Consider the following 15,531-nt stretch of genomic DNA (forward strand, 5'->3'; position numbering starts at 1 on the left):
AGTCAGCTACAGAATGTTATTTGGATCCCAGAAGCAGCCTGCTATTCCACTTCTGCCTTAAATTAAAACTGCTGAGGTCAGGTGCTGCTCAGTCATCCATGCCTTCTGAAGGCAGAAGAGCACCAGTGCTGTACTGTAGTTGTCATTTTCTGCTTCTTTTTGAGGCATTCTCACTAAATTCCTAATAATAGCAGCAGCAAATACTATTGCACACGAAAATAGTGTTTGCTGCTATTAATGATAGCATTGTAGTAGTAGTAAATGCCATCTCTAGCAATTTGCTCCTCAACTTCCTTCCTCAGCGTCCCACCCTACTTTATATCAGGGCTTCTTTCTCCTCATGGGGAAAATATGTAAAATGCATAAATCTAAATCAAATAAGTGTTGGAAATGTAAAGAGAAAGAAGGTTCTTTTTATAATATATGGTGGTCTTGTAGTAAGCTTAAAGCTTACTGGGAAATGATATATAATGAATTGAAAAGGATGGTTAAAATAACATTTGTAAAAACAAAACAAAACCCAGAAGCTTTTCTTTTGGGAATTATAGGGAGAGAACTACCTAAACTGTATAGAAACTTATTCATGTATGCTACTACAGTGGCAAGAATGTTACTTGCCCCAAAATGGAACTAAGTAGAAGTCCCAGCAAAGGAAGAATGGATTTAAAACCTTATGGAATATGTAGAAATGGTGAAACGTACCAGAAAAATAAGAAATTAAGATAACAAACTTTTTATAAAAGAATAGAAATGGTTTATTGGATATTTACAGATAAATTGTAAACAGATCAAAACATTAAAGTAGAGGAATAAATGAACAAATTAAGTTAATTAATTGTTAATTTGGATATGCAGAAGATATTAAAAATACATTTAAGGAACCGCAGAAAGAGGGGGAAGGAAGTCAAGTTTTAAAATGTTAAAATGACTGTAAAATTATTGAAATGTATAAACCTGAAAATCAAAATTTTTTATTAGAAAAAACCATCCCCAAAATATAATTATGTACTAATTTATCTGATTGTCCTTGCATCTTCCTGCCACACTTGCCATCCTCTCCTGCCACACTGGGGCAAATCACTGGGGTAAACAGTCTACTAGCCATGGTGCAGCTGAGACCATTTGGCTGACTTTGGATGGAAGACTCACTGGAGGGGGGCGGGCAAGGTATTCATGGCCAGAAAGGGGTGCCAAGAGCAAAGGTTTTGCATGGATGCAGCCTTGGTGCAGGAGATGGTTGCCACCCCTGCTGCCTCCCAGTGGGTTCTGGAGCTAGTTCTCTCACCGCTGCTTCTTCAGAATGACAACCAGCTCTTGGTGGATGGTGCTGAAGCTCGGCCGGTTCTGTGGCTCATATTCCCAGCACTTCTGCATGAGCTGGTACACCACCTCAGGGCACAAGTCTGGGATGCTCAGGTGCATTCCTGGGATTGGAAAAGACACAGCCAGGTCACAGGAGGATGGAGCTGGCAGGTGAAGTAATAATGTGTTTTGGTTGCAATTTCCTGGGACTCCCAATGTGTGGATTAAGTGCAGGCCAAAAGATTTTCCATTAACATTTCTGTGCATTGGTACTTTCCCCCATTCTTGCTCACCTTCAAAGAGCAAACTTTTGAGAGACAGGAGAGGCACAATGCACACCTCCTTCCGTTTTATTAAAAAATACTTACCACTCATCTTCCTTGGTGCCAGTCCATAGCATGTCTTCAGTGAGTGCCAAGAGAAGATGGGTGCTGGTAGAAACCCAGACCTTCCAAGGAGACCAGAGACACAGCTTCCCCCCACCTCCCGCCTAGCCTACCCCGCTAGGCTCTCACCCTTCTCCACAGCCTCGCGGGTCTGATGGTTGGTCATGTTGGGGTACGGTGTGGCTCCCAGACTGAAGGCTTCCCAGAGCAAGATCCCAAAGCTCCAAACATCACTCTCTGAGGAGTACCGGCCTGAGGAAGGAGGAGAGAGCAGGCATGAGAGGTGGCTTCTCCTAGATCAGTGATGGTCAGACTTGGCCCTCCAGCTGTTTTGGGACTACAACTCCCATCATCCCTGTTTACATTCCAGAGATTCCATACTGTTGGAAGTCTCACGGGAGACGGATGTGACGTTACTGGTTTCCTGTTCCTTTGTTGTTCAGTTGCTCTCACAGAGAGATGATGTATTTTTTTCTGTCTGCATAGCTAGAAAATAAAGCATAGCAATGTAGCCATAAATCTTATCACTTCCCCGTGCTGCTTTGATTCTCTGCTGAATGGGAATGTGCCTGGAGCCTCATCAAAGGCTCAGGTCATTAATCACGTCGGAGGGCAATTCCGGAAGATGAGCTTTATCAGCTCGGTCGAACGGAGATTCCGACAATCCCTAGCTAGCAGGACCAGTGGTCAGGGATGATGGGAATTGTAGTCCCAAAGCAACTGGAGGGCCAAGTTTGCCCATCACTGTCCTAGATTAATGGTCTCAGGCTGGGTTCCCACGAACCCATATCTGCCTCTGGTAAGCTACACATCTGTACCTAGGAGCTGATTTGATCCAAAAGCTCATTAGGGTATCCCTATACCAGTTTGGAGGACAAGGGGCCCTGCCCCCTGCCTGCCAGCCAGGCTGGAGGATACTACTAAAGCAGATGGGCCTGGAGCCACAGCTGTGGGTACCGTGACTGAGTGCCTCTGGGGCTGTCCACTTCACAGGGATCTGTTTCATGCCACCAGTGGAGGCGTAAATGCCGTCCTCCTGCTCCCGCGACATCCCAAAGTCACTGATCTTCAGGGCGTTCTTCTCTGTCACAAGACAGTTCCGGGCCGCCAGGTCCCTGCAAGGGGTAGCACATCCAAATGTCTGACTGGTGCCGAAGACTTCAGGGAGGGGGGCAGCTTCCCAGACACCAATGCCTGGAACTTAACTCCCAGCTCTTTCCCGTACCTAGGCAAGAGACTCCCAGCTCCAGCCCCAAACATCACCTGGTGGGTTCTGTACATGTAAACTAGCCTGTGCACATTGTAACAGATTTGCAGGCAGCTCATTCCCTCCTTGATCAAAGATGGGAAAAGCCCACAGGCGGGAACTCTGCCTCCTTCCCCAGGGAAAAAGCCTCTCCACCTGCCTGCTCCACCCTTCAGGTTTGGAAGTGCCACCAACCCCACAGCACAGTCTCTGCCAAAGCAGAGAAGGAAGGAAGGAAGGAAGGAAGGAAGGAAGGAAGGAAGGAAGGAAGGAAGGAAGGAAGGAAGGAAGGAAGGAAGGAAACCCTTTTTGCACAGACAGGGGCAGGGGTACCTACCGGTGGATGCAGTGCTTGCTGGCGAGGTACTCCATGCCTGCTGCCGCATTCTCCATCATCTTGAGCAGGTCCTTGACTCGGAGCTGAGATCCCTCATTCCGCAGGAAAGACAAGAAGTCACCCCCTGTGAGATGAGAGAGGGAAGCTGGGCTGGGAGCCAGCTGGCCAGTGTCACACTAGGGAAGCTGGGAGCCATGGCAGGATAGGGAGCAGAGGCTCTGGAGCTCAGCCTGAGAGCTCCTGGTTGAGATTCCCTCCTGGACAAACCATCAGGGGCAGGAAATGCTTCTGAATACCAGTTGCCGGAAACTGCAGGAGGAGGAGAGGGCCGTGACCCTCAAGTCCTGCTTGTGGGCTTCCTATCGGCATCTGGGTGGCCATAGTGAGAACAGGATGCCAAACTAAATGGGCCCCTGGACTTATCCAGCAGCCAAGCTCTGCTGAAGTCAGCAGGGAGAGAAGTAGAGCAGCTGGAGCTTTGTGAATAAATGCCTCTAGACTTCAAGGCAACACAGAGTGCCTGTTCTCAAGAGGCCTTTGCAAAACCAGGAAGCTTGCATATATCTCGTAATGGGCAAATGTTTCTCCCTCCCCCAGCTGCAGTGCAGAAATCTTCCACCCAGAAAACAGACACACCCTATAAACGGCTGGGGGAGTTTAAAACAGAAAGCCTGAAGGCTATGGAAAGCCATGAAATGCTGGGCTTACCCTGAACTAGCTCCATGACAATGTAAATGGGGTGCTTCTGGGTGCAGACACCAATGAGCCGGACAATATTTGGGTGGTTGTATTGCTTGAGGATCCTGCAAGGGGAGTGAGAGGAGACACAATGAAGGGAGGGCACGCCAAGTGCCAGCCAGGTAAGGGATTCCAAGGGGCGTCCCCAGCACCTCACCTGTCCTCGCTACCCTACCCCCAGTACAAAGATGCTAACGGCAGAGGCAGGGTGGGCAATGCTGCAACTCTGCGGCAAGGCAGCAGCACTGGGAGGATGCAGTGGTCTTGAAGCTCCCCCAGCCAGGCAGGTCATGACATTCAGCAGAAAAACGGGGGTCAGGGCAAAATGATCAGTCCCCACAATCTCTGCAAGACTGGAATCTCTGCCACTTTTCTCAAGGAAGGTGGGAAGCCTGCCTTTAAAAGGCTCCGTTCAAAGAAACCATGGGAGTGAGGACCATGGAATCTCCCACCAGCACCACTCAGCTTGGATTAGGACATCTGCCCTGCATGCAGATGGTCCCCTCAACACTTCCGGGCTGGGCCTGAGGGGAAAAGATCCTTACCTGAATCTCTGGAGAGCTGCTGCCAGCACTGAGCCAGGTGGACTCAGGTAGAGGCAGCTTCCTAAATTTGTTCCAAAGAGTTGGGAGGGAAGATCCTGCCCTCGCAACATGCCCCAGAGTGTCCAGCTCAGACTCAGGAGGAGCCTAGCAATGTAGTCCCTGTTGCTCACGAGTTTGCTCGCTACACACCTGGCCTCTTGCAGGAATCGGGCCTTGAGCTCTGGCGGGAGAGTTTCACGGCAGGACTTCACAGCCACTGGGGTGTTGTCACAGCGGAGGCGCCCACTGAACACCTCTCCAAAGTTGCCCTGGAGAAAGAAGACAGATGGCACTACTTTCCTCTCCCTGCCCTTTTGCCCACAGAAACAGATTGCAAAATCTAGTCCAGGGATGAGGCTGAGATGGTTTGGACTGCTTCCCTTCAGCAAACAAGGCAGCAGCAAGGCTTGCCCCTGGCCAGGCCTCCAGAAGGCAGGCTGCTGCTCTGCCTCTCTTACCTGGATTATTCCCACTTAGCAAAAGGAAGGCTGAGGGAGAGAGGCAGTCAGCTGCTCCACAGCGCACAGCTTTTGTCAAGAGTCCAACAGTGGGACTCCTGAAGGTGGTGCCTAACCAGAGCATGCCTTCCACCGCCACCACCATTGCCAGGGAGTCACTCACCTGCCCGATGCGCTCCCCAAGCAGCACGTCCTCATGGTCTAACACCCACTTGTCCTGCAGCAAGAGCAGCCACTTAGTCACAGGTCAGGGAACTCTGCAAGCCCAACCCTCCCTTCCTTAGCCTGGCCCAATCTAGTGGCAGCAGAGGGTGAGGCAGAGAGCAGTACCTTGATGATGGGCTTTCCCAAGACAACACCACTCTTTTTAGTGATGGGCTGTTTGGTCTTCAGGAAATGGTCAATCAGCAGCGGAATGGTGGGAAAAGCTTCGCCCTCCAAGCGATACATGTTCTAAGGGGAAATCCCACAAAGAGCAGCCGTCTTAGTTCTGGCACAGTCCTAAGGCAAACACCACTGCTCTGGCATCTCCAGTGCAATCTTTTAATATTGCAGCACTTAAACTCTGGAACTCCCTGCCTATTGACATCAGATAGTACTTTAGCACCTACTAAAAGCATTTTTGTTTAGACAAGCCTCTCCAGATATGTAGAATGCTGAAGGTTAATGTATGTTTTAATTTGTTTTTAGTTTATGGCTGATTTTACCTTTTTAATATTAATTGTTTTTACAGATAACTTTATTTTATTGTGCTTGTAAACCACTTTGAGGGGTGTATACAAACAAGTGGTGTATACATTTTATGAAATAAAAATAAATTGATAAATCTCCACTGTGCTAAAAGCTACCACAGGCAAGAGGAGACTTAATTTCTTCCTGTTCATTCACATTAATTGTTCAGTTGCAATGTGTTTTTTTAAGTGAAAAGTTGATAAGCAATTGCTCTAGCGGCAGAAAGGAAACCAGCAGTTACAGTCTCATTCTACAGGAAACAGCTGGCAGAAACTAATTATAGGAATGTCTTGGTTGGGCAAGTGAACAAGAAGGAATTAATTAAAGGGGCACAAGATGAGAAGTAGAAACCACTGAAAATGAAAAGGCCATGGAGGAAGCTATTAATTAAAAGGCCAGTGGCCTGGAGAAAGCCCAGAGTTTTCTTTAAAAATCCCACAAATTGAGTGTAAAAAAAGACCAGAGTACAAGCCCAAAAACATAGGAATGTTTTGGGATGGTCACAGTGTCATCTGGGTTCTCTACAAAAATTGACTGAAGAAAGGATTGTGATTCCAGGTGGAAGTAATAGCAGGGGCACCACGTAACCAGAGCCACAACTGTAGTGGCTACATTTGGGCTAGAATGTCTGCCTGCCTGCTTCTGTCTCTCCTCTGCCCACTTCACCCAGCACCACCACCCCTTTTACAACACTCACATCAGCAGATTGGAGGATGAAATGCCGAGGCTGAGCATCCCACAAGACTGAGAGGACGTATTCCTGCTTGCCTTGGCTCTCGCGCACCAGGAAGTCTCCGCTGGCCTGCAGCAGCCTCTGTACCTCCATGCGGGGGATGGCGCCATGGTACCAGGCTTGCTGGCCCAGGGGCTTCTGCACCTCAGGCAGGAGGGGCACCGGGGGCGGCAGCTGTGGATGGAGAGAGGGGGAATGGGCACAGCCAGCCACAGTGGCAGCTCCCTTTCTAGTAGAGAAGGCCAGGAAGGGAGACCGTGTGGAGGAGCATCTCCACGCGCGTTCCCTCCACCCACCCCACTCCTCCCAGTTGCTCCCAGCACATCCTTGGCACTGCCAATTCAGAAAGCAGGGCAGAGCAGGGACACGAGTGAGTGGGTGGATCAGTGGGTGGGAGGCACTCACTGTGAGACGTGGTCGGAAGATGCCCGAGAAGTGCTGCTTCAGGACCTCCAAGGCCGGGATCCGACCCCCATCACGCTCCGCCTCCTGTCCAAGAAGGAAGGCACAGAGTGAGGGTCAAGGTCAGGGTGGACTGCTGCGCACTGGCTCAACCAAGCTAGAGACAGTGTGGCATAGTGGTTAGAGCATCAGGCTAGGACTTGGGAGGTCAGAGTTCAGACCCCCTCTCTCATTGGGTGGGTGGCCAGTCACTGCATCTCAGCCTAACCTACCTCACAGGGTTGTTGTGAAGATAAAATGGGAACAGGGTTAAAAACACATGCCACCTTTAGCTCCTTGGAAGAAAGGTGGGATAGAAGTCAAACATTTGCCAGGTTTGCTAACCCCAAAGGCCAAGGAGCCAGGAGCATAGCCAGCTGCTCTGGCACCCAAAGCGGTGGGGGCAGGGCGATCCGCCCAGGGGGGAGGCGCGGCGAGTTGCCCACGGAGTCCACCTGGCAGATGCAAGCCCCACGCTGCCATTTCAGGCAGTGTGTGACCCCGAGCCACTGCGTCACTCCCAAGAGAGACGTGTGGCTTGGGTGCACTGTAGGCCAGGCCCCATGGTAAGTGCCGACTCCCGCGGTGTGCCATTTTTTCATCCCCCTCAAGGATGACACCCATGGCGGATCGCACCTCTACACCCCCCTCTTCCTACTCCCCAGCAAGGAGCTTGCCCCATGGGCTTGCAGTGATCACACCCACGCTGGCTCCACGCACCCCAGACGACACCGATTGATTGTCCTCCTGCAGGGCTGGAGCAGGCGGAGGCTCACGGGTTCCCAGCTTGTCCAGCCTGTGCCACAGCAAATCCCGCTGTGCCTGAATCTTGTCCTGCGTGCCCTGGGCCAGGTGGCTTTGGTGCTGGGCTTCATGCAAGGCCTGGCGCTTTCCCAGGAGCAGGATCCTGCAGGAGAGAAAAATGGGGAGGGAGAAACGCCCATGCACAGTGGAGCAGTTGAAGCTGGTAGGGCACAGCGGAGCTCCTACCAGCCCCTTCCCTCGGTGCCCAAGGCCTTGGCCTCACACCCAGCCTCACCGTTCTCCAGGGCTCACAACTGCCTCTTCCTTCTGGATTTCAGCTTTCAGAATCTGGGCGAGCTGCTGGTGATCTCGGGTGTTTTCTGTGGCATTGGCCAGCTCCTCCTCCAGTGAGGTGAGGCTGCAACAGGAGAGAGGCATGGAGGCTTCAGCTAGCCCAGGGACCAATGGCGCAGACGGTTCTGCCTGGCTGCAACTTGCCTCCAGGTCATAGAAAGATCTACATTGGCTTGAAAGATCTACATTGGCTCCCAGTACGTTTCCGAGCACAATTCAAAGTGTTGGTGCTGGCCTTTAAAGCCCTAAATGGCCTCGGTCCAATATACCTGAAGGAGCATCTCCACCCCCATCGTTCTGCCCGGACACTGAGTTCCAGCGCCAAGGGCCTTCTGGCGGTTCCCTCACTGCGAGAAGCCAAGTTACAGGCAGAGGGCCTTCTCGGTAGTGGCACCCGCCCTGTGGAATGCCCGCCCACCAGATGTCAAAGAGAAGAAGAAATACGAGACTTTTAGAAGACATCTGAAGGCAGTCCTGTTTAGGGAAGCTTTTAATGTTTAACAGACCACTCTATTTTAATACTTTGTTGGAAGCCACCCAGGGTGGCTGGGGAAACCCAGCCAGTTGGGTGGGGTATAAATTATTTATTATTATTATTATTATTATTATTATTATTATTATTATTATTAACATAGAATGGTAGGTGGGAAGGGACCACGAGGTTCAACCCCCTGAAAGGCAGGAATCTTTTGCCGAACATGGGGCTTGAACTCGCAACCCTGAGATTAAAAGTCTTATGCTCTGCTGACTGAGCTATCCCAGCTGCTTCTTAGCAGAACATCTCTGTCTTCTGGGCTCTCAGCAAGGCAAGAGAAACACCGAGAGCACAGAAAAGAAGGAGGCTGGCTGAGCCAGAGCTCCTTCTTGGCCCTCCCCCCACCTGCCCAAATCATTAGCCTCTGCTCTCCCACCCAAAGTGCCGAGCACTGATCTGTGCTCCATGAGGCTGGAGTGGATCTCCCCAGAGATGGACCTTCTGCGCCCTTTTTGGCAGGAGAAAGGGAAGGAAAATTTCTACAGGCACAGCTTCTCCCCCCTGGCACTGCAGCGGTGGGGGACGCTGCCCTTGCTCTCAGCGGTTAGGACTGAGCCTGCAAAAACCCACCCTTACTCCCCCAACCAGTATTGGAAACTCAGATATGTAAGCTATTCACCAAGTGGCACCTTAAAACTAGGTTGTGGTCACCACAACGGAATATCTATTTGCCAGGGGGTTGGACTACATGACCCTTGGGTTCCCTTCTATGCCCTCAACTCAGGGCCAGATTTAGGCCTTAAGCTACTGAAGGTAATGGGGCCCTTTGTCAACAACAAACTGTCACTGTTTTTTGTGTTGAATAAATGCTATATGGTAATTTATGGACCTAATAGGTATCTAAAACCATTTTATTTGTTTTTTATCATATATTTTGGAAATGTACATCTGATTCCCCCCCCTTAAAATATTTTTTTGTGGGGCCCAAGAGAGTGGGGCCCTAAGCTATAGCTTGTTCAGCTTATAAGTAAATCTGGCACTGCCTCAACTACATTGCTTGACTACAGCTTGCTCTTACAGCAATTCACTTGTCCCAGGATGCAAGAAGAAACATACACAGTGGAAATGGAATTAACTATGGGCTAAGGCAGAGGTTTTTAAACTGTGGTTGCCAACCTGGCACCCAGAAATCTCCACATAGTCACAACTGGAACCTGTGCCACTAGCAAAACGCTCCTGGCTAATTTCTAACACTGCCCCCAACGCACGTGTGCTGCATGCTTTCCAGTGTCAGCTCATTCAGCTGGAGCTCCCCGGCTTTCAGGCCCTCTGTCTCCATCTCCTCCAGCAGGCTCGTGTCAAAGGTCACCACAGCAGGGGCCTCGTTCCCACACCTGGAGAGAGACGGACCAGAGGAAGGTGGCAGAGGCTGCTGGCTGGGAAATCCAGCCCCCAGAATCTCAGAGAAAGCACAGCAGGCGCTACCTGCACTGGGGATGAAAGCCTTCGTATTCCACATCCGGGCGGAGGCGCTCAATGGCTCTGCCCATGGCTTGGTGTACCGTCACCATCTCCTCCTGCACCAGGCTGGTGATGCTTGCGTACTCCTGGAGGGTCCCCTTCCTGCCAGCACAGAAACAGGAAACTGCTGGTGGAAAAACTGAGCTGCTGGGCCTAATTCAAGGTGCTAGTTCTAGTACACAAAGCCTGAAATGATTTGGGACCTGAGTACCCAAAGGCACAGTCCCCCCAATAGCAACCATCTCAGGCTCTGTTAGTAACGCCACTGGGGCTGTTTCGCTGTCCTTGAGCCATGACAGGGCCTTCTTGGTGGCAGGTCCACATTTGTAGGATGCCCTCCCTGGTGGGGTGTATTTCCTTCTCTCCTGATTGTTTTAAACTGTTTTAAACTGTTTTTTAAAAGAAGATTCCACCTAAACATTAGGAAGAACTTCCTGACAGTAAGAGCTGTTCGACAGTGGAATTTGCTGCCAAGGAGTGTGGTGGAGTCTCCTTCTTTGGAGGTCTTTAAGCAGAGGCTTGACAACCATATGTCAGGAGTGCTCTGATGGTGTTTCCTGCTTGGCAGGGGGTTGGACTCGATGGCCCTTGTGGTCTATTCCAACTCTATGATTCTATGATTCTAATATTGTTTAAAAACAACAGCGGTGGGAACATACAATGAAGTGTTGATGAGAAATCAAATCATCATCATCATCATCATCATCATCATCATCATAATCATTCAGGGGTTGGGCTAGATTTGCAGGATTTGCAGGGGGTTGGACTAGATGACCCTCCGGGATCCCTTCCAACTCTACAATTCTATGATTCTAAAAGCATTCCTATTCATCCATGCCTTTGATGGCTGAAATGTACTGTTCTTGGCAATCTTGAGGGCATCAGCTGTGAGGGCATGGGACTGTTTTAAAGGTAAAGGAACCCCTGACCATTAAGTCCAGTCGTGGCTGACTCTGGGGTTGTAGCACTCATCTCGCTTTATTGGCCGAGGGAGCTGGCATACAGCTTCCGGGTCATGTGGCCAGCATGACTAAGCCACTTCTGGCGAACCAGAGCAGCGCACGGAAACGCCGTTTACCTTCCCACCTATTTATCTACTTGCACTTTGACGTGCTTTCGAACTGCTAGGTTGGCAGGAGCAGGGACTGAGCAACGGGAGCTCACCCCGTCGCAGGGATTCGAACCGCCAACCTTCTGATCGGCAAGTCCAAGGCTCTGTGGTTTAACCCACAGCGCCACCCGTGTCCTTATAGACTGTTTTACATGGAGTCAAATGTGCTACTATGGTTGGTGCCACTGGGCTCCTTTTCTCAAGGTCCCTGGCCTTCTCCATCTCACCCCCCCCCAGCCCTTCTGGAGCCCCTCTTACGTGATGTGGGCCATTTCCTGGTGCAGGCTGTGCAAGGACTGGAGCACTCCAGGCAGGGTGTGCTGGTAGTGGTGGTTGTGCTGCACCTCAGCCGCCTTCAGGGCCAGCACATACTGATTGTGCAGGGAGTAGAGCTTCCACAGGCTCCGGACGTATCTGTCCTTGGCCTTCTCTCGGTCCTTCTCTGCAGGGAGAGCGCAAAAGCATAGGAGGGTCAGGAGTGCCAATGCAGTCGTGCACAGTAAGAGATTTGTGTCCTGTGGCTGACATGGTTAAGATGCCTGGGGCTGGCAACTAGGTGTCATGGCACAGGCTATAGCCTGCCCCAAGAGACAGAAGGGAGGGAGGGAAACAACCCTGCCACTCAAACCACCCCCTCCTTATGATTAACTTCACCACTGCCACCAAGCATAGCTGTCAACTTTTCCCTTTTTTAAAGGGGAATCCTATTCGGAATAAGGGAATTTCCCTTTAAAAAAGGGAAACGTTGACAGCTATGAACCAAGTAGATCTCTCCATTTTTATCGTGCAGTTTCCACTAGGCAGTCCTTCAGCCTTCTGGACTCTAACTGGCCTTCCCCGCTCCTAATAATGGGTAGAGTAGTACATCACTTAGATGAATGGGATGAATGACAAGACTTAGATTTTTTTAGGGGGGACCAAAATAAATAAACCACTTACTTAAGTAAGGCAACAAGTTTAGCTAAACTTAGATTGGCTTGTTACTTTACTAAAACCTCTACAGTTTGGGTGGTTACACAAATACAAATAAACAGATACAAATTCATCCTGCTATGCCTATTCTAGACAGTTTCCCTAACCATGTCAGTATTTTATCAACTCTCATCTCTTGGTTAACCTTCTGGATCCTTTAATGGTCCACTCCCGGCTCCTGCATCGTGAAGCTCTTGAAGGTTCTGACTCCACTGCTCTTTCCTTCTTTAGTTCTGCAACTTATGTTCCCGGTCAACTTGCATACAATATTTTCACTCCCCATCCCAACCTTTTAACCAATCGGATAGAGAGTGGACATCTGGTTACATTTGTGTTTCCCTTTAATTGCCAGGCTCCTAGACTTTCACATGCAAACACACACGGAGAAACAGGACATCCTGAGCAAAACTTCCCTCCAGACTTTTGAAATACCAACTATTTCATAACTATTTCGAGTTCTTTCAGGCTAGGTGAATGGGCAAGTATTTGGAAGCTGCCTTTTAGGCCAAAAGCTACGTTCAGAGGATGCTGCATTCCTCTGAATAGCCTTGGCTGGAGGGAGGATGGGAGGAAGATGCTCCAGAACAGGTCACTGGCCGAGGCAGGTCTTTGGGCTGACCAGTTGGGTTCTGTGGGGGTCTCCAGCCACACCCACCTTTGCTGGCCTCCTGGTATTTACGCTTGGCCTGAGCACTCTCCCGGACATGGCTGCGGTACTGTGCCTTCAGGCGCTCAGGCTCCTGCTGGGTGGTCTAGAAGAGCCAAGGAAGAAAGGGGGCTTAGAGGTCTCCATACAGAGAGGGTTTGCAGTTGCGGGCTTCCTGCGGAGGGATGAACTAAACGTCCTTTGGGGTCTGAGTCCAGCCACATGCAACCTTGGCACCAAAGCCCCGATAGAGCGCCACCGCAAGTGCCCACCAGGGGCCGCTGCTGCGCAGCCCGGACGGGACGGGCGGCGGGCGCGAGGGTTGGTGGGCTGCCGTACCCGGAGGAAGTCCTGGCTCATGTGCTGCCACTGCTCGCTGTAGCTCCTCCGCAGCTGCTGCTTGTCCCGAATGAGCTGGCCCAGCTTGTGCAGGGGCCCCGAGACCAGCGCCTCGGCGTGTCGCTGCAGGAGCTGGCTCAGGGCCTCCGTCTGTGTTACCAGCGACCACCAGCACTGCGGACAGAAAAGGACCAGGAGGGCAGATGGAGAGAGAGAGAAAGACGCAGAGAGGGAGAAGCTGCCCAGCCGCCCCCCTCCTAATGGAAAGGGGACGGGGAGCCTCCCCAGGTGAGGATGGAGGGAAGGGTCAAGGGGGCTCCGCGCCAGATGGAGGGGGGGGTCCTGGGAGCCTACCTGGGCGACCTGGCTGTTGCTAGGCTGGCCGCCGCTCTCCTGCTTGCCGGCCTGGCTGTGCATCTGGTGTAAGAGGGCGGCGTACTCTCGGTCGCTCTTGGCGCGCTGGCCCATCCACTTGCGGAGCCCCTCCAGCAGGCGCAGCTCAGCCTCCTGCAGCTGGAGCAGGGCGCTGTGGCCCTCGGGGCAACCCAGCGCGAGCTCAAAACCCATGGTCAGGCAGGCAGACCAGCAGCCTTCGCCCTGCAAGGGAGAGCCAGCGCCGTCAGCCTGCCCCGACGGAGCGGACTCCCTGGCATTGTTTTCCTGAGAAGCGGCCCGGCCGCTGCAAGTTCCCTTTTGCGGCCGCAGCCTCGCGGCGCTCCCTAACGTAACACCCCAGCAGTTCCGGAAAGTGCCTGCGAAGAACCCAAGTCCCTACTCTGAGAAACTGGACTCAAGGCAGGTGCCGGTCCGGCTCGGGGGATACCGCCGCCCACTCACCACCGTCAGATTTGGTATCCGAGAGCTCCCTTCCCCCAGTCGAGCAAGTTTTGCAACCTGTTCAGAGTTCATCTCCCTACCCCAATTTGCAAGAGGCTTCAGCCAGGCTGCACTGTGGTGTTGCAGTGACACCCAGCACTCAAGTGCGCCTGCTGTGCATTGGTGCCCTGGGCTGCTGAGGACCACCCGAACTCCATCTCCTGTTTTGGAGTTTCTGTCTCCAGTTTCGAAGGCAACAGGAGTCTCCAAACATCACATTTTCTGTAGAAGGCCCCCCCATGTTGGCTGGTGGTATATTAGGGAAGGGGGCTGGTTGGGGGTCAGTGGAGCCTTTCTTGTATCCCTGAGGAAGCTCCCTTCTGCCCTTGGACATACCTTGCCCGGGGTGCTGTCTGAATCGGCACTTGACTCCTTCCTGGGCCGTGAGCACTAAAGAGGAACAGGAAGACTCCACAAAACCTCCAGGCATTGCAAGATCACCCTTCCTGTCTCCTGCACTCTCTCTGTGGCTTCTACCCCCACCCAGGCACTTGTACGCAATACCTCCTTAAGGACCAAGAGGCTCCTTCAAATTAAACTGCTTTTTATCTAGTCCTGTCCTTGTGAGACAATTCATCAACTCAGCTCCACCAGGTTGCCTTCACAAGATGCCTGCAGGCAGGACACAAGTGTCATCACCTTCTCCAGCTGTTTGGTCCCAGTGCCTACTGCTATATTCAGAAGCACGGGTGTGTGGGTGTCTGCTGGGCATCATAACTAGTGGCCACGGAGAGCCTTTGCCCCTAGCGATTTGCCTAACCCCCCTTTTAAAAATGGGAAGTTGGCAGCTGTGACTGTAGGTCATGGGAACAGATCCCAGTTTCACTATTATGCTGTGTGAAAAAGTATTTCCGTTTGCCTGCCCTGAATCTTCCACCATTCAGTATCATTTTGGAATGCATTGGGGAAAGTTGCCCTTGTCCACTTTCTCTAAGACATGGGCAATTTTACAAACTTCTGTCGCATTTCCCTCTTCCCTACACGATTTACTCAATAAAAAAATTTCGGTGTGGCGCAAGCAAATTTTTATTCTGAAAGTGTAGCTAAGAGAAAAAATAGTTTGATAACCACTGGGTTAAACAAATGTCAAATTTCCAGGTAACGTAAATGATGCACATTTGACAGTGAAGCAGTTCTGTGAGCAGGCAGGGTCGCTTGTGTGGCTTTAAAAGAGGATTAGACAGATTCATGGAGGAGACTATTGGCCATAATGGTTATGCTCTGTGCCTCCAGGTGGAGGCAGCAATGCTTCTGAATACCAGTCGCTGGAAGTCACAGGAGGGGAGGGGGCTCTTGGGCTAAACTTCTTAGTGTGGGTTTCCCTTTGGGGCATCTTGCTGCCTACTATAAGAAGAGGACGCTGGACTAGGTGGGTCCCCATTTGGCCTGATGCAGCTGGCTTAGGTTCTTACATCCGGACTGGACTGTGTCTGGGCAATACGTTGGCCTCCTTGATTCTGCAGCAGACCCTGGCCAGGGAGACCCAAACCAATCAATATGGATCAGCCAGAGGCGGCCTGTTAGCAGCCTGGGAGG

The 15,531-nt window shown here is 51.4% G+C and overlaps 1 protein-coding gene across 1 annotated transcript; it reads right to left on the reverse strand.

Annotated features, from left to right (window-relative positions):
• Window positions 1-1,072: 1,072 nt before the first annotated feature.
• FES (FES proto-oncogene, tyrosine kinase) lies at window positions 1,073-15,470 on the reverse strand. The gene is made up of 18 exons (XM_081170264.1): window positions 13,474-15,470; window positions 13,120-13,293; window positions 12,790-12,886; window positions 11,421-11,604; window positions 10,016-10,153; window positions 9,799-9,924; window positions 7,997-8,119; window positions 7,678-7,864; window positions 6,922-7,005; window positions 6,481-6,690; window positions 5,382-5,504; window positions 5,215-5,268; window positions 4,744-4,862; window positions 3,980-4,074; window positions 3,272-3,395; window positions 2,646-2,803; window positions 1,818-1,940; window positions 1,073-1,424 (listed from the first exon to the last, which is right to left on the reverse strand). The coding sequence occupies exons 1-18, from the start codon at window positions 13,684-13,686 to the stop codon at window positions 1,282-1,284; spliced, it is 2,475 nt and encodes an 824-aa protein (XP_081026390.1). The 5' UTR covers window positions 13,687-15,470; the 3' UTR covers window positions 1,073-1,281.
• Window positions 15,471-15,531: the final 61 nt, after the last annotated feature.

This window comes from Podarcis bocagei (genome assembly GCF_964188305.1).
Source record: "Podarcis bocagei genome assembly, chromosome: 14".
Classification (NCBI taxonomy): Eukaryota; Metazoa; Chordata; class Lepidosauria; order Squamata; family Lacertidae; genus Podarcis; species Podarcis bocagei.